General features: G+C 43.0%; 1 protein-coding gene and 1 long non-coding RNA gene across 19 annotated transcripts in view; one reads left to right on the plus strand and one right to left on the minus strand.

The window, feature by feature from the left end:
- LOC147758000 (uncharacterized) overlaps positions 1-16,842 on the plus strand; it is a 52,487-nt gene extending 35,645 nt beyond the window's left edge. For 5 of the 17 annotated variants that reach the window (XR_015322551.1, XR_015322554.1, XR_015322557.1 and 2 more), the window contains 3 exons: positions 3,364-3,944; positions 4,802-4,922; positions 16,245-16,842. Coding sequence is in view for 3 of the 17 variants with exons in the window: in XM_086982124.1 (XP_086838250.1) it covers positions 16,245-16,297 (53 nt within the window). In the remaining 14 variants the exon portion in view is untranslated. The other 12 variants (XR_015322562.1, XR_015322564.1, XM_086982124.1 and 9 more) reach the window with 5 other exon arrangements.
- LOC147758001 (uncharacterized) lies at positions 16,096-20,307 on the minus strand. 2 transcript variants are annotated; one of them, XR_015322575.1, is made up of 3 exons: positions 19,822-20,307; positions 16,448-16,548; positions 16,096-16,297 (listed from the first exon to the last, which is right to left on the minus strand). It is a non-coding gene; the product is annotated as an uncharacterized LOC147758001 (long non-coding RNA). The 2 variants fall into 2 exon arrangements; XR_015322574.1 differs by having other exon boundaries at positions 16,448-16,554.
- Between the last annotated feature and the right edge of the window lie 2,276 nt (positions 20,308-22,583).

Below are 22,583 nucleotides of genomic sequence, written 5' to 3' on the forward strand. Positions count from 1 at the left end.
ACCCGAAGAAAATGATCTTATCGAACCCCTTTAGCAGTTTCTATAACCGGAAAATCGTGCTTTCTTATGAGATACGGACAAATAAACCTACATCAAGGTTTCGTCTGAATTTTGAGCTGAACATAATTAATAAAGTCCATCAGTCTGTAAACAGCATCAGCAAGATATTATTTGTAATGCTACTTTCTGTCAATCCCACGGACACAGTAAACACTTTGACCATAAGTTAATTCCCGCAGAGAACGCTACGCGATTCAATTCTTGCAAGCTTCCCACTATGAGCCGGTCACTCTAGATTTTAACGAACGAAACTCACCCTAAGAGCGAACGTGGCCAAGTAAAAAAAAAAATACAAGTAACCGTAAACGTAAGACCTTCTAAGCACCCCCTAGCAAAATCTTCCTTACTGGACAAATATCTGAGCTAAACCACTAAATTCTATGAATGCATTATTTCTACTTTACTTTTGCCGCCCGGACTAATTTAAGAACAATGAATTTCAACCAAAAAAAAGATGACCTGCTGCGCAATCTTTTTTCGGTTGGCGGCTAAGGCCAACCAGTACGCCAACGAAGTAGTTCAAGTATTATGGTTACAATTGCTACACAGTACGGTAGGACTGCTGCGGCCTATTTCGATAGGTTTCGTGAGCTTAAACTTACCACGCTCGAATCATTGGGGTCCATTCGACCGTGTTCGTATACATGTGAGACGCATGCATGTTAGCTAAGAATGAAAGCTAGGGGTCCTATCAGACGCAATCAGGTTCAACTTACACAAGTGACCCGGTCACTTTCTACGTCTAATTATAACGTAGCCATTGACGCACCGGCTGAAAAATAGACATAGCAATTAGCTGTTGAAGTTCCGCTTTGTCTGTCCCCCGAAGAATGCTAGCAGTTATCGAAAACAACCCAATAGGCCCCGTTCTCTATGCCGTTGTACTCTATTGTGTTTTTCGTAGAAATGCATATTTACTGTTCTGCCTTAAGCAAGCAAGCAGCAAATCTGTAGCGGTAGGTTCGTAAACGGGGATCTTTACAGCCGCCTGCAGTTGCTGTTTAGGCTCGACTAAAACATTATCTCATTTATAGTATGAAGTATGTAAATCTGACGTAATCGATTTAACGTTACGACTTTTCGAACTCGGTTCTAAACCGGGGGTAACGCATCATTGAGGACATCGTTAAACAAACATTAGCGGTTAACTTGTCGTTCAGGGCTCATAAATTAAAAGTACGTACACAGTTGTTAAGAAACATATGTATTTGACTGTTCTCAATAATCCATTTGGTAACGACCGGAAAACCCGGAAGCATCAATATACGGTTTTATACTTCGGCTTCGAAGTTGTTGCCTGTGCGATACTGAAAGATTCATTGCAGCTAAAGGAAATACTTAGGTCCGACTTTTGATCCGAGGTCTGCGATCAGTGTTTCGACTTGCGGTTGCCAAATTCCATGTCCCTCCGCCTATGTTATGCGCTTCGTATCAAATGTACGGCTATCGTATAGAAGGGTCGCCATATATATATATATGCCCAAAAAATTAACAATCGGCTATGCTCGTCTACGATGAGTTCTGGCTAGCCAGTATTGGCTAAAGCACCAACGTTATCGTCAGCGTCTATTTCATTAGCCATTCTGATACTTATGAAATAAACGATGATAAAAAATCGAGAGCTCGTGAGAGATATCATAATTTAGGCTTCTTTCTTTTCGCAGCATTTTGTCGTCACTCGAAAGGGATACATACGAGACAATGGGGCTGTTCTATACGTTATCAAATCAGAGGTTCCATAAAACGACATCAGCGATACCTATTCAGCGTTATGAGCAGCGTCGGCCGCCAAAAAACCGTTCGCAGAAATTGGCAGTGACTAACACAAAATACTCCTATTGCTTATACAATACATAGTCCTGTGCTTATACAGTCGTTCGAAGTCGAACCCAGCTCAAGGGAGGTTTCATCATAAAAATAAGTCACTAACAAGTCGTTATTGTTCAACATATGTATGAAACCCAACTGTGAAACAACCGATGCCATCGCTTTTGTTTCCTGCTTCATGATAAGGCTAATGCACCCCTTAACAAATGTTCCGTCGATACTCAGAATTCTACATCGCAGAGAGCTAGAGAACCAAAGGATATATTTTGTCCCTGTAGTCTCGTTCATAAACGTGTGCTTGCCCCCGATTGTGAAGGTGAATGTAACTATGCTCATAGTCTACTTCGAATACTATGCCTTCATGTTAGCATAACAGAAATCTTACCCCTACCGCTCCTAGTAGCATATAATAACTACATACTTGATTGTTTGATAACGTCTCAGGAGAGATTTGATCCCGGCTTTATCAAGCTATGCACGCATTTCTCTTTTAGTTTTTCATTATTTTCGCGCCAAACAACATATTACAGCTTCTAGCCGGTTTGCAGTCTATCGTGGTCGGATAAGATAGTCACGCGTGGCCTACAGGCCAAAAATTGTCACGATGCAATATTACATGTTCGTACCTCAGCGTCAGTAGCGAGAACGAGGTGCGCTCGAAGATGATTAGTTCGAGCCATCAACTAAGACGCGGTAACAGAAGTGTCACCGTAGCAACAATAGAATCGACATTTGACGGAGGTAACAATGAGCGTTCACTGGACACTCAAACGTTAGGACTGCTCCGTCGTGTTCTTTCTATGCCTTCCTTAATACAACCGCATTAAAGTCGCATTACTCTTCAATCGACTGGGTGGACAGAAATCGAAAGACTCATGAGCAAAATACATGTTTTTTCCTTGTCCGTATATCACGGCTGGCCGTCCACGATCGTGTGGTTCGTTGTTTAGCGTCATCGACAGCTCCACCAGTGCCATGTTGCCAACCGGTGTCGAACGGGTAGCTACGAGAACGGTGAATCGTACGCTGATAATTGGTATATTCGCAGTAGCGGTCGACAATATCTTATAATTCTATAGAAAAGTGCATACGAGATGCCCATGATTATGTTGACGATGATTGTTGATAGCAGACGATAGCGGCCAATTCCAGTTTCTTTGAAAGCTCCTGTGGCCATGGTTGGTGACATCGCGTTGCTAGATTTGATAGTGGCAACAATATTTTGCTTGTCTACATGAGCAAGTCGGCGGACGCACAGTGAGCCGATGGCGGCGGAAAGTGTCGCGGGCAACATTAGAGTAAATCGACATTATTGATCTCAATGGCAGTTACCCATCATAGTCGAGTCTCGCCTTTGCTGCTAATAGCGTACACTGACACCGAACGATACGAGCTATTCAGTAATACCATATGAATCGTATTGATACGTAACGAAGAGACTAAATTGGGTCGTGTTGTGTTTTACCACTGCTACAGGTTGATTTGGCCGAGGGCGAACCGTTAAAGCGGCCAATGGATTGGCGAGCTATAAGCACACAAAAAGCTGTTGTTCATTAAAACTGCTGACAAACTTGGACGACGGAGAACGCGAAACAGCAAGAGCGGGTGGAGGGTGGTGGGTCGCGCTCCTGTAGCACTAAACTCCATTTGTCCTCACGCCGACGCAGTTGTACATTCAGCGGGTTGAACAGATAAATACTCAGGACGCCTGGGTGCTCCTGACGTAAAAAAGGGCGTTTTCCGTCACGTTGTTTCGTCACCGTTTAGCCCTACAGCTCGACCGATGTTGCTGAGGATGGTGATTTTGATGATAATGACCATGATGATGGTGGCTACGCAAATGCTGGTAGTGAGCAGTGAGCAACAGCCTTCGACATCCGGCATCCTGTTGGTGGCGGGGGCGGTCGTGGTAAGGACTTGATGGATAGCAGATGGCCGATAATGACGGGCCAACACCATAACGATAGCAAGTACCATACGTGGCCATTGCAAGCGGCAGTCGGTCGATTGATGAAAGTGGACGAAGTGTGGCCGTTGTTGGGCCACAGTGATACGAGGTGCGTTTGCGCTTAGCGTCTGCTATTACCCAATCGTTACGACAATAGCGTTTATACGTTCAAACACCGATGCGATGGTGGAGCTGTAGTTCATCAGAAAGATGCCTAAGACATTGAACAATATCTGACAAAGAGACGGCGAGAAAACTGATTTAACTACGACCCTATTTGCCGCTGTTTCTCGAGCAGCTTCAGGAGGCTTCTTCCTGTCAAAAGCAGTTGAACCGATTTGAGTATCCGAGTGGTGTCACCTGCATTAGGACTGGCGGGGGGTTTCTTTCTTACCATTGTTTGCTGTCAATAAGGTTGCAAGCTTTTAGCGTTAGACCCCCTATTCGGAATAACGACCACAGCTATCGAAACCGCAATAGCAGTAGTAAATAGTATGATTAATTGTGCAGGAATTGAAATGATAGCTGCAAGAGAAGATCGAGCGAATCTGCCTGTCAGTATACAGATATTGTCGTCGATAGGGATGTATGTGTAAGTTGGACAACGGGTAATTTTATACTGATTATTTGCACTACGCGTCTTTTAGAGCAAAATTCTTCCAATTTCTTATACGTCTCACAGGGTTAATAAAAGGATCTCGAGCTTTACTAATTCCCTCTCTTATAATCTCCATCCTGGGTCCATTATAGTTCATGCACTATCTAAAGCTCTAGCTTGCAATAAACCTGTCCACATGTAATCCATTAAATGAATCTAGGCCTTTAGACACAAGCCTTTGTTATATATTATTGTCCTATTTACGTAACTGTTTTTACCACATGCTTAAGTTACGGTAGTTCCCTTTCAACTTTTTTTTTGCATTGCTATCCTTTTTTTTAACCATGAACATCTTTCTCATCTTTAAGGTGTACGTATGGGTGTATGTATTAATCAGACAAGTCTCTCATGCTGACCTATTTGTCTAGCACTGTAGGACCCCTAAGCCCTGGAACCCGTATTGGGGCTTGGGCAAACAAAAGCTTGCAGGTACGTCTAGTAGATAAGTGAATGTAATGTTGGCGTCTCGGTCCATTTTCTTGTAGGGTTTTCTCTTTTGCCGGCCACGGTAGCCTTGTACAGGCTCTTACCTTTTTCCCTTCCGACGTACGGGGCTGGGCAGTAATGTCCCGTCAATTCTCGCCTAGTTGGCCACCGAGTCCGTCATCTCACATCTTGTAAGGTGATCTTGTTTGGTCCATCAGTTGTTCGGCCCTTTCTCGCGCTAGTGCTCCTTCTTCATCCACTACACTCTTGACCAGTTGTTGTCTTCGATGCCATTATCCAGCTGCCTAGCAGATTTACCGAGCACAGTTGTGGAGACCGATGCCTCTGTGAGTCTTCGTTCAGCGGTCCAGCTGTGCACGGGTACCAGCGCAGGGCAGTATGCTTGGCATCATCCTCGCGCTGGTGCTCCATTTGGGCACGCGTATCGGTGAGATCGCCTTGCGTATTCTGCGGAAATATCACGTCCCGTTAAGAACCTCGTCATGCATAATACGTTGGTTCCCCTCCGAGTCTATCCGAGCAGCAATCATCCAACTGATGGCTTCTAAATTTCAACACGCTATCAGCTGTCACTCTGCTTGCCAGGTAATCCTGGTTGCATCCTCCAGTTCGTTCAGGTTACGAACAGAGTTTTTCCATAGTATTCAATAGTCCTCAACCTTAAGTTCCAAAATATTGATCCAGGTAGAACTAAGACTGCAGAAGTACTTTGTCCTGTACATCTAAATGATACAAGATGCAGAAATACATTAGACTTTTTGTAGTAGCGCTTTGTTCTCTATCGCCGTTGATGCCGGTTCAAGCTAACGTGAAGCCCTGATTCAGGTTATGAATTCGGCGACCGACATGAAGAGCTTCTGTTTCCTTTCGTTTGACCTGTAGATACATGGCAGCATCGTGGCGAATTCCTTCGTCATCCTAATCACCTGTTGGATATGAAGGTTTCCCTCATTCGTCCACCTAAGTATACCCTTTGGTGTCTAGCTATGTTTACTATTTTACGTTCTGTGGTGTTCAGGCAAAGCACTAATCGGCCTATGCTACATTGTTCCGACCAAAATGAGCTTTTTTGCTTTGGGCTGCGGTTAGGGCCATACCATTAACTGTCATGCATTTATAAACGTTCGTGAACACTTCATTGACGTACTTTCTCAATATGTCCGAATGATACTTAGTGGATAATGTATTTGCCTGCCAATCCTAGGGACACGTTGTGGTCTGGATTCGAACGCGGGCTCAGACACAATTTATGCTGGCGGGAGCCAGTCGTCGGATCGAGTGCATAACGGCGATATTTTGCCCGACACTCTACGTAACAGCACCACACCGACATCACACCTTCATTCCAATAAGCAAATGTCCCTAAACAGATGAACAGTTTTATTTAATACCTAACAGCTTCTGTTCAGTGTCTTCCTATCTGTTTGCGACAACCTCTGCATCGCTCACCGGTGATACGTAGACTCCATTTGGCCACCAACATGCCGCCGTCTTTACTAGTTGTTCACTAGCTGTTCCGGGCGCCTTTCGTTATTCCCTGAACCGCTTTTTCTTTTTTGGTCCACGCGTTACTTTTGCCCCGGACATGGTCTTCTTCAATGTTTTTTTCTCTAGCTACTGCTAAGGACCTTATTTTTGGATACGACTGGCGCAGCAAAGACTTCACATTTTGCTATTACTGAAAATTAGCCAAACATAAAATCCCTTCGACGCTCATTTCGGTTGGTTCTTAAATGCCATCCCATAGTGGTTGGATGTACCGTTTTTTTACTGCGTGCCTTTCTGAGTGTGGAAGTCCACTCGTTTTGAAGAGGAAAAGAAAGAAAGAGAGCGAGTAACGCTGCGTTTCTCAGTGCTCACGTGTGCAAATTCTATGATAGCATTTCGTTATTTTTGTTCCCATTGGTTTTGTAACCACTCGTTGTTGGCGCGATGTTGAGTCCTCCTGGAGTTTGGATTGGGTTTGCTGGATGGCGGTCTCATTTCCAGCGAAGCCGGGGAAGAAGAAAGGGATGCTTGTAGAAGCTTGGAACTGAGTCACGAACCTTCCCTTTACCTCTATTTTCCTTGTAGCGAAGAACTTCAAGATAAGTAGCCTCAGTACAGCTACGTACGAAGCATCGCGCTTACATCTCGTTTCCCTACGCCGTCGGCATAAGAAGAGAAGTCGCCGCGCTCGCCAGCATCGTACACACTATTTTTGCGGCAGCTACGTAACGTCTCTTTCATAAGCCATGAAAGACACCGTCTCCGCAGAATATTCCCTCACTAAATTTCAGCGCAGCTCTTAGTCCAACCTGCCCTAACCACACCACTTGAACGGGGGCCTGCGCCCGTTTCAGAGAGTAGTGCTTCCGAATAGACGGTACAGACAAGCTGACGCGATGCGGGAGTGGCAACAGCAGCAGCAGTGGCACGGTATAACGAGAAGCATGCCGTTGTTATCGTCGCCCTATGCGTCTTCTTGTGCACGTCGCACCAATGTCTTTTAACGAGTCTGGACGCTGTATCTGTCTTTGCTGTGCATGCCGCACGCGGCAGGATGTCTTGGCCGCCGGAATATAGCTGGATTCGTACTGTAAGCACTACCTATCTTTTTCGTCCTTTTAGCGCATGCACTTCGAGGCGCGGGTGTGGTGCAGCACGTTGAATGCACGACGCCACATGACGTGCTGTTAAAGATGATGGTGCAATTTAAGGGGAGTACGTAAAGTGAAGAGATTTCGAGGCTGACGGAAGAGAAAGTGGCATTTGGTCGTGCGTCCAAATTCGGCTGATGTGAGTAGCGACGATTGCCACTTCCCCTACTTTGCCCAGGGGAGGCAGATTACCCCACAATCGGGCAGACTGCAGTACGTTTTTCCGTTCAACTTTTTTGCATTCCTCAGAAATTATTTTGATAAGTACCGCTATTAATACAGATAGAGCAACAATAGCAATAAATTATCATGAATCAAAATGAAAAATGTCACCTTTATCTCACTTTCTATGCGAATGGTTTATTCGTGTACAGCTGAGTAGACTCAAGGCGCGCAGCTTTAATTTCTACTATAGAAATGGGCAGATTACTGTGATACGCAGCATTTGGTGCCGGCATACATAATGAATAAAAAATATCAATACAAAAACAATTTGTAAAAAAAATACACGCGAGACTGCATAAACAAATTAGCTAGGTACAATTGTTGGCCTAATTAGGAAGAATGTAATAATGGTTTTCCTGGTCCTTTATGCTAAGTTAGATCGTTGGGCTTATAAGTATGTATTAACAGCGAAGACTTTGTTCCTCAGTTTTGAGAAAAAATAATTGAAGTACCGGTTTTGGGTTGACATGGGTTGATACGTTTGTGTCATTGTTGCCACATATAGCTCGATGTATTGTGGAGCTAACGTAGTGCCCGCGGCCTCCTGACTATGGCTCCGTTCTCTATGTAGGCCCTTCTTAAGCGATAGAAAAGCGATAATCGGTTGGATCATCTCCTTTATATCATACTTCCGTTTCCTTCCTTATGTCATCTCACGTCCACATGGATGGTCTCGCGATAGCGACTCAGGATCAGAAGTATAAGCGGACAGCAGGCGCATCTAAAGAAGCGGCGGCAGCCTACTGATGCAGAGGAAATAGACGGCTTAGCCATTGGGTCGCCTTGAATCTACAGAGTTGGTTGATTGGTTGGCTCATGTTTGACTTAATTTCACCCATTCTTTTTGCTGTTGTTGTTGCCTTCCCTATCTTTTATCTACGTCACCCCCTGTAGCTTATCTTCACAACCTAATCGTTGGCACTCGGCTATCTTCTCATAATGATCTCTTCTTTTTCGAGTTTGTCCTCTACTGCCACTCCAATGGAACCACTTTGTCTGTTATGGTTTGTTAGTGTTGCGACGTTTTCGCCCAGAGGGTATAGCAATTGACAGTGCCTCAGAGAAGATACGTGCAATACGGAAAGCGCATCGACTGAAACAACAGTTCCTAGTTATATATAGGCAAACGAATCCAAGCTGCAAGACCAAAGAAAAAAGGGACACACACCAGTATTGTTCTATTTTTCCTATTTTCCTTTCGAATTACTGCTGCTATTCTAGCAACAGCGAGGACAGTGGCGACGACGTTGAACAATTTGAACCCGACAATACGACTCTGTGATGCGAAGCGGATCCGGGTGCGAGACGAGACAAGACCAGCTATATCGTCCGACACCCGCTGCTTGCCAAAGGCAAGACGTGATGCAGACCGCCTCACTTTACCCTATCAACGACCGACAACAACGAAAACATCACACCACTATCACCAAACGCCATAAGCATTGTTCCGGCATGGACCGTCACAGTCTCAATCGGTTGATGCTTCTCTGTCTGTTCGTCCGGCTATATCTGCCGTTAGCAGCTGATCGAGTTGTTGCCGTTATCCACAGCAGAACCTCTTGACGGGTGCGCCAGCTACCGTCGTCGGCGGGAATAGGTCGCGGTTACTAGTGGCACAATTTGTATAACCAATGCTGGATTGGCTAGCAGAACAACTAAAAGCGTCTAATATCGCCAACTTGATTGAGGCCTCTCCATTGACTATGGCTGTACGTAGCTAACTGTATGTCGTGAATGCTAGCCATGACGATCTACTCGGAGTCGATGATTATCCCTATGAGCAGGAGGCTCTCGGCGTTTTAGCGCTCCTATTGACTCGGTATGCTATTGCTAGTAGGCAAACGAAAAATTGGACTTTTATTCAATCGTGTAGATTTCTCTTATCAGTCTTCTCAGGCGTGTGGGTTGTCGTCGCTAGATGATGTGCAGCTGAATAGTACCCGGCGTGACGAGGCAATCTAATTGTTTTTTTTCCCCATTTTTCAGTGCTTTTGACTTCTTGCACAGCTTAAACTGACCTATGAAATTATTTTTTCGGTATAGCATTAAGGACTTTACTCTGTTGGAAGATCTAGTCTGGTGGGGTATTGTTGGATTTATCTGGGGTTTCTACAACAAACCTTTGAAACAACGTAGTAACCGTATGCTATAATGACTGCCCGCTCTTCTATTGGAATCACCAATAGCAACGCACTCAGATTCATATTATCCGTCTAGAGCACGCCGCCTCCTAAGCTCTGACCATTGATCGACGTTGTTTGTCATCTAAAAACCTGTTGCGCACTAATCGGCCTCCTTCGATGGCAGATCATAAGATTTTTCGTCAGACAAATACTATATTGATACTGCAAACCAAGCTCCGAAAAATTGGGGTCAATTAGAATAAACTGTATCGGCCAAAAATCGTATTTTGAATCAAGGTGACAGGGAAGGACGTACTAGGGAAAAAAAACCTGATTGACTAGGTTACGTCTGTCCACCCGGTGACAAAGACATTCAGATGCGTCTATTATGTAGAACAGTACAGCATTGTATCGTATCGGTAGGCTTGTTTTAAACAAAAATTAGTTACCTCACCGTCGAGCTAACAAGGAGTTTGGAGTTTCTACCTATAATCAGCTATCTAAGCCACAATACAGTAAAAAAAAAATAAGTAAAAATAAATACATGCTCGCTTTCAAGAAACATGACATTGAATGGAGTGAGATGGTGCAATATTATTTTAAACGTTACGGTACCTCTTCTCTCTCGAGGATGATTCCACCCGGCAGCTTTCCATAAGTATTCATGTTAAATCCATGAAGTGTGGCGTCGGGCTGAATCGAAGGCAGCAGCAGCCTATTTCACAACAGGTACTAGCTTTGCCTCCGGATAGATGCATTCGTAGCGAATCAACTGGGTAGCATTTCAGGATCAACGATACAATGAATATAGAGGTATCGTTGCATGACCCTCGTCAAACTCGAACCTCGTGAAGAAAACAGCGACATAGTGAAGAGAGTTTTGTCAAATTTAACTGACCCAATTATAGCAAGAGCCCAAAGGACAAATCGGTTACATAAGGACTCCTCCTTTGTTCAAAAGCTCTCGGTGATAGAGCAGATGCCGTCTTTTTACTTAGGCTAAATCGCAGAGGCCCAGCTTTAACATGCATTGCCTCGCATTGACGAAAACTTATTGGCCCGAACTCGACGCCCCTCCACCATTCTGTGCGTTACAACAGATTGGTTCCTGATTGCTTTCTTTATTTGATCCGGCCCTTCACGGCGTGTTGATAATCATTGTTTCGAACAACCGCGTGGCTGGTTGTTCTTCGTTCAAGCCTCGTATCTGCTGGTTCTCTTATTGTATCGGCTCATCACTTCGTTTCCCGGCAGACGTCACGCTTTTAACAATCGCGACTCCACTCCAACTGTTGGCCAAGCCAACGACCATAGATAGCATATTTACTTGTCGATCGACAGTTTCGAGTAATCCCCCCACTCGAATGATTGTGTTTAGTGGCGTTAGTTTACTCGTAGCAATTTCCGATTTCGGACAGAATCTATTGAACAAACCTTAACCCCTACGTGCATGATTATTCTATAAACTGTTGATGCAGTCGATCGTGCTCATAACCTGACAGATTGCACCCTGAAGGAAATCTGTGATACATTAGCTCAAGCCTTGATACTCAGTCAATATCGCTCCCAAATGCGAGCAAGAGGCTATCATGGGCTTAATATAATAGCATTTGAAAGAAAAACCATAAATGGTAGTAGAATTGCTCGTCATACTTGTCGTGCACCTATTATGTATAACACATGCATACTGTTGTTCTTTCTTCTTCAAGCGTGTTTCAACAATTTGGTTATTATATATCTTAAGCACCTGCTTCCATGATTACCCAGGGAAACTGACCTTCTCTACATTGGTTGTTTGTAGCCTTAGCAGTAAATTCTTATTACCGTACTTCCGTCTGCATGATTAAACGTATGCCTCTGAAAATATGTGTGAAAACACATGTGTGTGGCAGTGGACATTTGCAGATATTTATATCTATATGAAAATGAAATATGGACACACAGATAGCGGTTGGTACAGCGGGTTTGTTATTGTAGAAGCGGTCGAAGCCGAGACCGCTGCATCGGCCTCTATATCCATTACCTCGATTGCAGTTGCAGCCACCGTAGTCGTGTTACTGCAGTAACAACAGTTACAGTAGGTTATTTTTTTACATATAAATATATTCTAACACGGACCATTATAACAATATACACGAATATTCCCCCTTCGTTTAACGGCCGCAGCTCCAGCGACAGCAAAGCGTACGCTCGTTAGCTCATCCGTCCGCCTATTTCACCATAATGTCCTACCGAAGCGCGGCTCTCAAGCAACGAATCGCCCAGCTGCCCAGTCAATCGTCTTGCACAGAGCTCCGGAAGGCACTTCATCAATGTTCGTCACTCACTCAACATAGACGCCACTCATGTCTGAGTCAATGTTCTTCCATTCCCGTTTATGTTTTTTTTTGCATCCGTCTGTCGGCTCAAACAGGTAGCAGCAATACGATTCCATACAGCTTCGACGGGCTATAGCCATCGAAAGGTCTCCGTTGTTTGGTACTGACTGCAGTTGCCGTCTCAAACGCCCCGCCGGCGTTCGACCCGGAAAACCCAATACGGGAAATTGCTGTTGGGCTGTTGTCTTGGCTAACAACTTATTATTGACTCTTGCTTGGCTGGATAGGATCACTCATTTTTGAAGTCACAGGCAGCAGCACCGCTGCTGGCCTGTCTATCGTTGCGTTAGTGGACGAATTGTACTACAGCCAGCAAATGACGACCACGAGGATGTTGCCATGATATCCGTTGTGCAACGGTAACTGCCTCGGCCAACTATGAGTCAGATGCGGCAATTCGGCGGGAGCGACTACAGTAAGAATGAAAAAAAGAGAGATCGAGGGCCACTAGAAGGCCCACCTATTGTTACATATGCGTGAAGACATGTGAGCATCGTAAGATTTCTTCAAAGTGATAGTATAGAAAATGGACTGAGAAATTGAGGACAGCAACGAGCACTATAAATGGAATCGATAAAAATTAACGAATCGCCTAGGCAAGCACATGTATGAGAGGACAACGGACTTCACAGTCGCAATGGACGAAGTGGGTTAAGGATGAAAATACAGAGGACCATTTTTAGCTGTAAACATCATTTTTCACTCCTGCTTCAATCTCAATTAGTGCTGCTATGCTAAAAGTATATGCAGTTATAATAATCGTTTATTATACATGTAGCGTTTGATGCGTTATAGAAGTATGTAGAAGCTGATAGTGGTATCATTGTCTTGTATGAGCATAGCTCGCGTATATCTGTTTGGCCTCCTCAAACTGTTTAGGTACTGTCGCTTAAAGGATCGTTGCCATATATTATAATGTTGTTCGGTTGGAGACCTTTGTATAAGCTGATTGGATTGATTTTCGCTGACCAAAGGTACGAATGTTTAGGGAATATATATACCTTTGTATAGGTACCCATTTAGGCGGCGTGATACAATCTGATCACGTAGCTATCCTCTGCGTCTTCGCTAGTCTAGTTAGATTGATAATCGTAAGAAACAGTGCAAAAATGGTATATTTTGAGGCCTTGCCAACTTTTTGTTGAGGTTGCCGTAATATTGCCTTGTCATATGCGACGTCCAGTTACATACTTCGGCATTATAACACTATCATTCCATGGCAAGAACTTTGCTACCTGTAACTGCATCTGTCCGATTCCTCGAGTAATTATGTAGCAGAGATGTTGTTCAAAACTTGCTCGATAATGTCTAGTCCGGTTTCGCATAGACCGCTTCGCTTTTCAACATTATAATGCATGTACTGCATGTATCGCTTCATACATATTTTCTCTATATCGAATTAAGATGTAAATACGTGTTGGCGCCAACACCTCGTATTACGAAAACGAAAACGCCGTATAGCGGATGTCCTAAGTTGTCATATGCAGGCACCATCTTATAGGTACCTATGTACTACCTTGGTGCTCACGCACTGCTATAAAGGTAGACATTTGGCAATTAAATGAATAGGATGTAATGTCACTTTGGGCAAGTTGAACTTGAGACGATTTATTAGTGAATCGTTAAGAACTTTGGAGAAAGATGTCTAGTTTTCATTTTTGATCAAAAACATTATTGTTTGCCCATTTCTCTTGTGCAAAAGTTAAATGATGGCTTTTTCGAATATTATTGATATTTCTGTGTTTGGCTATCGAACCTGAACTATTTCAAATTTTTACAGCAGACCGCGAGGCTCAGACTTAAACGTTACACATACAAATATTATGGTTTGTTTTGATTTATAATACGGGTAAATTCGAAATGACCCGCTCAGGTAAGAGGACACAGGCAGCAGTTAATTGTATTGCTGGGTTAGTTCGTAGAATATTCTTAAAGAGACCCATTGCTATAGAGGAATAATAGGATGACCGCAACAGTAGGATAACATAGGACAGCACAGCTGTGCTAAAGTAATCATGAAATTAAGTAACAGAAACAGGCCAGGAGAATCAACAGTATGAACTTACTCTAACTATAAGGCTGCGATTACGAGGGTAAGTATAGAATTAGCACGACAAGCTACTGCAATCGGAACATTATAAAGGAGTAGGACTGCACTCGAGTCTTCGATATTCATGTAAGCTTGAGATATCTCAAATCAAACCCATTAATATTAGCGATAGCCCGACGAGCAATGTTCAGCAAGCCTGTCGGATCCGGATCACGATGTGTCAATAGGAGAATGAGGTCCCCGTGACGCTACGGTGGCAACTTGTTTACCTTCCAAAAGTCTGTGTTCGAAATCCAGCATGGATAAACTCCGTTTCAGGCTGTCTTAAGCAATGCTCAACAAAAGTACCGGACGGGTAACTCAACTTATTTAGTAGGAGAGTTGGATTTCTATAATAAGGTAGTTTCAATAAAGCTATGGGTTATTTCGGGTGTAAGCAAGTTACGGAACAGAAATAGAACGACCATGGTATATAACAAGGCACCGAGATGATCGGTTCGCAAAGACAGGTAGGCGGTAGCTTGTTTCAAAGAGAGAACAAAATTACTATAACTGACTAATTGAAACGGGACATCAGACCGGTTTTAGGATCGCCTAAATTCGTTAATAACTAGAACAGGTTGATTAAACAGCTGCACCAAAACTGGACTCGTAGGATGTTACAATGGGAAAACATGATAGCTGCAAAAGTGCAACGGGATTAGGCAAACAGGATTACTGTAATAGAATAGCTGTTGATAGGTAGGCAAACTATAGGCTTCAGGCTGGATGCATCATCAACCTAGCAGAGTAGTTGCAAAGATGAACAGTGAAAAGAGGCAAAAAACGCGTGGGCTTATCTAGTATGCCACTAAAAACCTATGCCTATGTGTGAGTTTATTTGCAGTAAATGGCCCAATCAAGGTCGCTTTGATCAAATCATTGGGTCGATGGGTCTCGTCCTAAAGTGGGCTGTAGATTAGACTTCCTACAGAGTTGAACCTCTTTTTGAAAGGATTTTCTCTTGCTGATTTTGGGTAAATTCAACTCTTTTATAAGACTCGTTCGGCAACCGTCGAGATTTTCAGAAAATTTTCATTATACGTACCGTTCTTTCGGCCGCGGATAGGACTTCCGACAGACTGGTTGAGTATTTACGAGAATTGAGGCGACAAATTAATTTCAACGAGAAAAACAAAAAAATATATATAAATGGGCTTATTTAATAAATATAAGCAAAAATTATATGAACATTTGAAAGAACATGGTTACACTTCGTCACAGAACAATAAAACGAAAAAAAAATCTAGTAGGTTTAGAATTTACATTGGGTAGGGTCACAACGACAGGCTTTCGTTTGGGTGAAGTCTATTTCGTTTATACTGGAAATTGAGGTCAGTTATTTTCACAGATAATGAGACAAAAACTCAAACATTGGCTGATTGCAACAAATATATACACGATAGGTTACTGAAACGTATCAGAGAATTTAATTCAATAGAATAACTGAACGACAAGAGTTATACGTTACTCAATCAATCAGTCAATCAATCAGTTGATCAGAATAGACATCTAGCCGCACCAGCGAGCCGGAATCGATAAGCGGCAAAGGTATGAACTATGACGGAATACATTAACAGTGTATGTTTGAGCTATATTTTACGTTGGCCAGAGTGTGAGGCCAACAAAGCAGATCAGTTGAGCGGATTAAACGAACCAACGGCATAAAAGGCCCAAACCAGGACTCTGGGATCAGTCTAATTTGTGAGTCTAATCTAGTAATATATTAGCTATGCATCTTCCTGAATAACATTTGCCGTAACCTGCCAGGTGTGTGATAAGATGGCTGCGGTATGAATTTTAACTAACATTTGCTTTTCCTCTTCTGTTTCCTGTTTTCACGTTTTCAGAGCAAAGAGTCGAGTCGATCGTGCGCTTACTTGAGCAGCCATCTCCGAAATAACTGGAATGGAAGAGAGAACTATATGATATCTAGACATTTTACACTGTCGCCATATTAAACATCTTTTTTCTCTGTTTCCTGCACGGCTGTGCAGGACAAATGTCGATCGACAAAGATCAGTGTTATTTGTTTCTATAAATAGTCACTTACTGTTTGTTGGACGTTGCTTTTGCTTTAGGCTGTAACAGCGCACTTCCTTCAGCAAGCGTCGACGGACTTACGCCAATGGACAAGAGTAACCAGTTTTCGGTCTGCTCCTAGCGTAATAATAGATCATCATTAATTTACAAATATTTCAACGAGAAGACGATTTAATAAAAAAAAATAATAAAAAAAAAAAAGAAAGACACATTCAAAAATAGACACTTATTCAATTAATACAAGCACAAAAAAGTGCTGTCTTCTGTGCTTTCGTTAAGCGATTTGGACACTTGAGCTTATATTCTGTCTGTGTATCAGAATCCTTATTACTCCTGGATAGCCACGACTGGTCATCGTTGCCTGCTCCATAAATCAATGCCGGTCTGAACCAGCTACAACTTTAATTGGTACGGCAGGCTTTTGTTCGCTCTAGGCTTCCCTTGACTAGGATCGCGTCACTGCTATCATACGGTCTCATAGCTCAGGCCTACTTCCTCCAAAGCAGTATTTTTGGAAAAAGACGACGTACATGTTAAAAAGTAAGAGAAAGCCTCTCATGTAGAAGAAGCCAATTTCACTAACAACCAGCGAAATCTCCCTTCAAACTTTACCTCGTACCTTTCTTTGTAATAGCAAACCTTTTGTGGTAGCGCATAGACTTTCTCTACTCAGAGCCGCTTTGAGCTACTGTCTTGTTACTATGTAGGATAAATTTGAATCTTATCTTTGTCTATATCGTTACGCTATCGTGCTCGTTTTCGCTATATAATCACTTTAGTGTAAAATAGCCCGAATGACTGTATACTCTGTACAAAACGCAAACTCTACGTAACGTTAATAGGCCATGTTTATCTATAGTCTATTTTACGAAAATTCAATGAAACGGGCGAAACTTTTGGCAGACAATTTTATTGCCTTATCTACGGATCGTTCACTCATGTGTGAAAAATTGTATGAACGCATATGCTAACCACCTTGAAAATTTTTAAGTCGCTGTGACCGGTCAAGAAGACTGTCCACCGATGGTACTGCAACGCATGCGCCGCATAACATTCTCGGCATGTTGCATCACATTTCGTGCAGTGCACGTAACCCCTGAAAAATGAAAGCCTGCACATGTCGTGAGACAATATCTGCCTCGCCCTTTGCAGGTTTCATTAGTTCACGTACTAGTATTGATCATAAACTCGTATGCTCTTATTTGTATCTAGACATGCCAGTACCAGCCCTAGGAAAAATATAGGCTGAAAATAAAGCAGCTATACGAACTTCCCCTTTTGTGTTTGTGATTAAAAGGTCAACAAGGACCCATGGGTGACGCGGTCGCTTGAATGCTAATAACAGTCGATATTGACTATCAGCGATTAGATTGTTGTTATTGCAGATATATTGTTGTTATTACATATTCCAATTCCTTTTTGTTTAGTGTATATACAAAAATATCAGAACACAGATGCATTTCGACTTTGAGCCAACTAGCAGAAAACTTCCTACCAATATTTCTAATTTAAATTAAATTCTATTCAACCGACAATGTGATTATAATAAAAACAAAACAAAAAAAAATAACACTTGGTCTCCCTTTGTCGCGAAGTCCTACTAAAGACAACGTGTAGACCGTTCTAGCGTACTATGCTGCCCCAGTGATTAGAACTAGATGATCAACTGATGGATAACGTTGATCTCGGATGATAGCTAGATAATACGGATTGTACAAATCTCCTATTGTCAGTAAAACGAGTGCCATAAACGATTTCCTTTTCAGAGGGTTTATACAGCTCAGCAGCACTGTCTGACTTCTCTGTCTGGAGGAAAGATCGGATAATGCCGCTGTGCACGTACGTCTTTACGTGTGTTCGGGTTGGTTAAGTTTGGCGTATCTGTAACAGTGAACAAACGCCGACGGGACACATTCGTCGTGAAATGTCCGCCATTACATGGCCTGCAAGTAACGGTACAGGCATTACTCGAATCTGTGACAGAATACACTCATTGCACTGGCGGTACGAGGAATATATTTTCAATACACATTTCTGCATATTGCTACCTCAATTTATTAAGACAGTTGCGCAAGCGCAGATCTATTGGGTCAAATAAATCAGAGTATTTTATATAGGACCGATCCATCGACACATGTGCGTATCCTCACAACATAATCGTTTCTGATAAAAGAAATAGCACGTGATCGCATTGAGGCGACTAGATCTTCTCTAGTGTCCAGCGCTTTGTGTGTTCGCGCTCAAGAAGAAAATACAATGCATTTGCAATACTAGCCATAAATATGGTATCATAGAACGCTCAGACTGTCCTGGATAGGTGAGCTGCTGTCCTGAAGTCGCCGTTTAACTGGTAAGAAGGAAACTGGGTAGTCCCACGAGGCAGCCAAGGATCAGGGACAGAGAACTTTAACGGTGAGAAAGTGAAAGGACACGAATAGCCTTGTTAAGCGATTTTACGCTATTGTCTATAGCATTTCTGCTGGCTGTTTTTTTCTAGTTCGATGGTCACACTGGCTCTAGCGACCGCTAGAGCTAGCGTCACCATCGAGTCTGTCACTTTCATGCGAATGTAAAACACGTTGTGGTAGGTTTGTGCGTTCTTCGTTGCGGTAGCCGGCGGGCAAACGCTTTTGAACTACCAAGCTGCGAAGACGGAACGCTGATATTCCGTCTAGACCGATGCGCTGATGGAGATGCTAATTGTTGGCTAGTAGCTGTTTCATAACATTTACTATACAGGTTCCTACAGATTCTTGTCCTCTTGAGATATCGTACTTTTTGCGATGATTAAATTGGCGGCCAATATCATTGACTACATATCAAATTTTCGTGATGTTATTTAGCTACTATATACAGTTATCAGTGATTTGGGGGTTGTTTAGTCGTACTCCATAGCCGCTACTATAGTTCTAGTGCACTGCGTCATAACATACTATTATCGATGAAAATAACTTGTTTTAACTAACACTTATTTTTGTTAGCTACAACTGATAATTGTCCATTGCGGATTTTACCATAGAAACTTTTCAGCTTGTGATGACCAAGCAATTATTATAAACCGTAGTACGGGTAAGCTGAACATTATAAAGTCAATATTCTTTCAGAGCGCGGCGAATTGCTAGGAACTTTTAATTCTATTGAGAGATATATAAGTAATTAGGTCCGTTCAGCCTTTTGAATCTACTGCTCTCTATAGAGATTCTTAACCCATATGACTAGTAATCGTTGCAGGGTGGGCTTGTTAGATAGCTCTTATCACCTTTGCGTGTAGTTACCGTCTAGAGAACCGTAAGGATACCTGAACTAGATGAAACACTATTACGTGAATCACTGCACTACTATTTATGTTTATGTTATAATACTGTTTATGGGCGCATTGGTTACCCATTTTATATCCGAGGCTAAAACTTCAACCCACGATGACAACGAAGTAGCACTGCTTCAGCGTTTTTTTCTTTCTTTCAGTGTTTTTCTAACTCTGCGCAATAAATTGCTTTGTTTCGAACCTAGATATAATCGTCGAGTCTTCGCCGCTTATTTCCTGACGCATTTGCTATCGGTACTTCAACGAGCCTATACACTTCCAAGTTCTTATTCGGTGGCACCGATAATCTCCGCAAGCATTCTGGGTTGGGCTGACGAGACAAGCTAACTTGCTTAGTCTCGCCATTTGTTTCACCAGTAGCTTTTTTTCGTCTGCCTGTTACGGCAGAACAATCAGTTCTGTTCGTGCTTTTCCTGCTATCTTTCTCTTCCAGTGGTGTTTTCTTTTGACCGAAATTTAGCTGCGCAGCTGTCAGCTGCCGAACCCCGACGTTTGAACGATGCACTTTCATCTTTTACAACGGTGGCGGTGGCGGCGGCGGCGGCGGCGGCGGTGGCGGCGGCGGCGGCGGTGGCGGCGATACGCTTACAGCGCCACTGACGACGTCAGCTGCACCAACAGCACTACCCCGTATCACCCCGGTACACTACGGGTAGGCCAGCCCGGTGATCCGAAGACATCGTAATAATAGGACCCTGTTCGTGTGTTTTAGCAGCAGCATGCCTTATAACAAAGCTAAAGTGTTTTTTCTTCCTCTTCTATCGTATATTGCGTGAGGCGTTTAGCGTCATCCGCGTATTGCTATTCAGAGATAACCGTGGATGTTACTGCGCTAGCGAATACTGACAGTTCAATGAAATTGCTAGAAGCAAACGGAAAAGGAAAGCGTTACAAGCTTCATGTTCTATCCGAATAGGGGAAAAAAGCAACTTCAGAAAAAAGTGTTGTCCGATTTGATCTGACACTGACGTACAAGCCTAGCGCGACGAATATTATATATGTAGTTCTGTACGCAATTATTGGGAAAAGGTGGCACAAGGAAGCATTGGCAATAATGTGTGTGTATCGTCGTATCGGATAGCTCATATAGAAGCAGAAGAAAGTTTTTGAGACAAGAAAACAAAGGTTCACCCTTTCTGGGCAGGTTGAACGACATTGAAAAGCATCTTGCACTCTTATTGATACTGCGACGGTACGGAAGCGTAATAGCCAACTATGCAGCCACGCAACAATTGGCCTGAAAAGCCCAAAGAGCGAATGGGGTGCTTAGCATATAGGTTGAAAAGGATTAGAAATCATTGTTCGGATACCCCGAACCACAAGAAAACACTACGTAATTTGTGTGAATCACAATTTCGTATATGGTAGAATTATTGCTTTTCGACCCAATCAGATGCTTTCGGTTACGGAGAAAGCGAACGTCGCTATTCTGTGCATGTATATGTGAGCGTATAATTATACGCCGTACGTCAACGTGCCGTATGGCAACGGTCGGTCTTCAATTTAACGAATCGCTACTGGTAAACAGCATAAAGCGAGTGGCAACAGCAGCGGCTCGAACGATTTCGTAGAAGCTACATGGGTTGCGGAGACACTATGAGTTTTTTGGCGGTAGGATATCGAATGTCGGCTGGCTGCAGGAGCCGCTTCGTGCCGGTCGTAGATCCCACACCGTCTGGGTTTACATGTGTTTGTGACGCCTGTGATGGTACTAGTAAAGGCAATGGCAGTTATATGCCAGCAGCGTTCATATTGCTTACGCGGTAGATTTGTCATCCTGTTTAAACGGGAAACGCTGACTGACTGAACAGCCGAAGCGAAATATATGTTGTAAGAACTCCGTAAGTAAATAGACGGACGAACCATTGAAGGTTGATGGGATCTACTGTAGCATAGTGGATTCAACTAATATGGCACTATTATGCTACCCAATACTCAAAGCGTCTATCAAACAACTAGTCTGGATAGCTGAAAAGAATAAAGCACTACTTCCTGCGCGGACAGGCAGTGTGAGAGTTCCCGAACGGACAAGAGTGCTGCTCCCTTTCACACCTGTTCCTGCCTCCTTATGCGATACAAAGCCTGCGTAGATCGAATCCTATATTCTATAGCGTTAATTAGCCTGTTTAGAAAATTGATACGAGATAAATTTAGTAATCAGTAGACTGAACAACGTAATCAGAATGCTCCGGCGTAAATTTTTTCCCGATTTGGGCCTGTATTTAGTGAGACGTGTATTAAATTCTATAGCATCTGCATACAGACTGGCCTGACTTTAATAATATAAGTCAGGCCAGTCTGTTAGCTAGCAGTACCCCCTCCACTACTTCTATAGGACATTAACTGTCTGGCCCGCTGGCCCTTGCAAACAGATATGGACTTGTTGTGTTTATTCCCATTTATTATGACTACTATTATTATTGTGAAAAAAACAACGTGACGTGAACCTTTACAGCCGGCCAAGAACAAACAGAATTAACATTAATTTTAAAGCCGCGATCATTCGCTTCAAAATATAGATGTCTAAAGTGATGTTTGTCCAAATGACGAAGGTTGTGTTTGTCGTTGCACGCGGCCGCGAACGCAAACGGGCCAAAAGAACCATTAAGTCTTGCCGGCTATGACTGTGTCTTCACCCATTTTAATCGGCGACCCAGACAACAGTAAAATTAGCAGTTTTTTTTCATCGCTTCCATTTGCGTTTCAGCGTCACAATGATTGGCCATTGTTTATCATATAAACTATGTGATCTACTATAAGTGGCCGAATCGAGCTTAGCAGACCGTTTTTCCTTGTAAAACAAATACAAAATAAAGGATAC

This window comes from Varroa destructor, unplaced genomic scaffold, assembly GCF_002443255.2.
Source record: "Varroa destructor unplaced genomic scaffold, Vdes_3.0 BEIS01000002.1, whole genome shotgun sequence".
Taxonomy (NCBI): Eukaryota; Metazoa; Arthropoda; class Arachnida; order Mesostigmata; family Varroidae; genus Varroa; species Varroa destructor.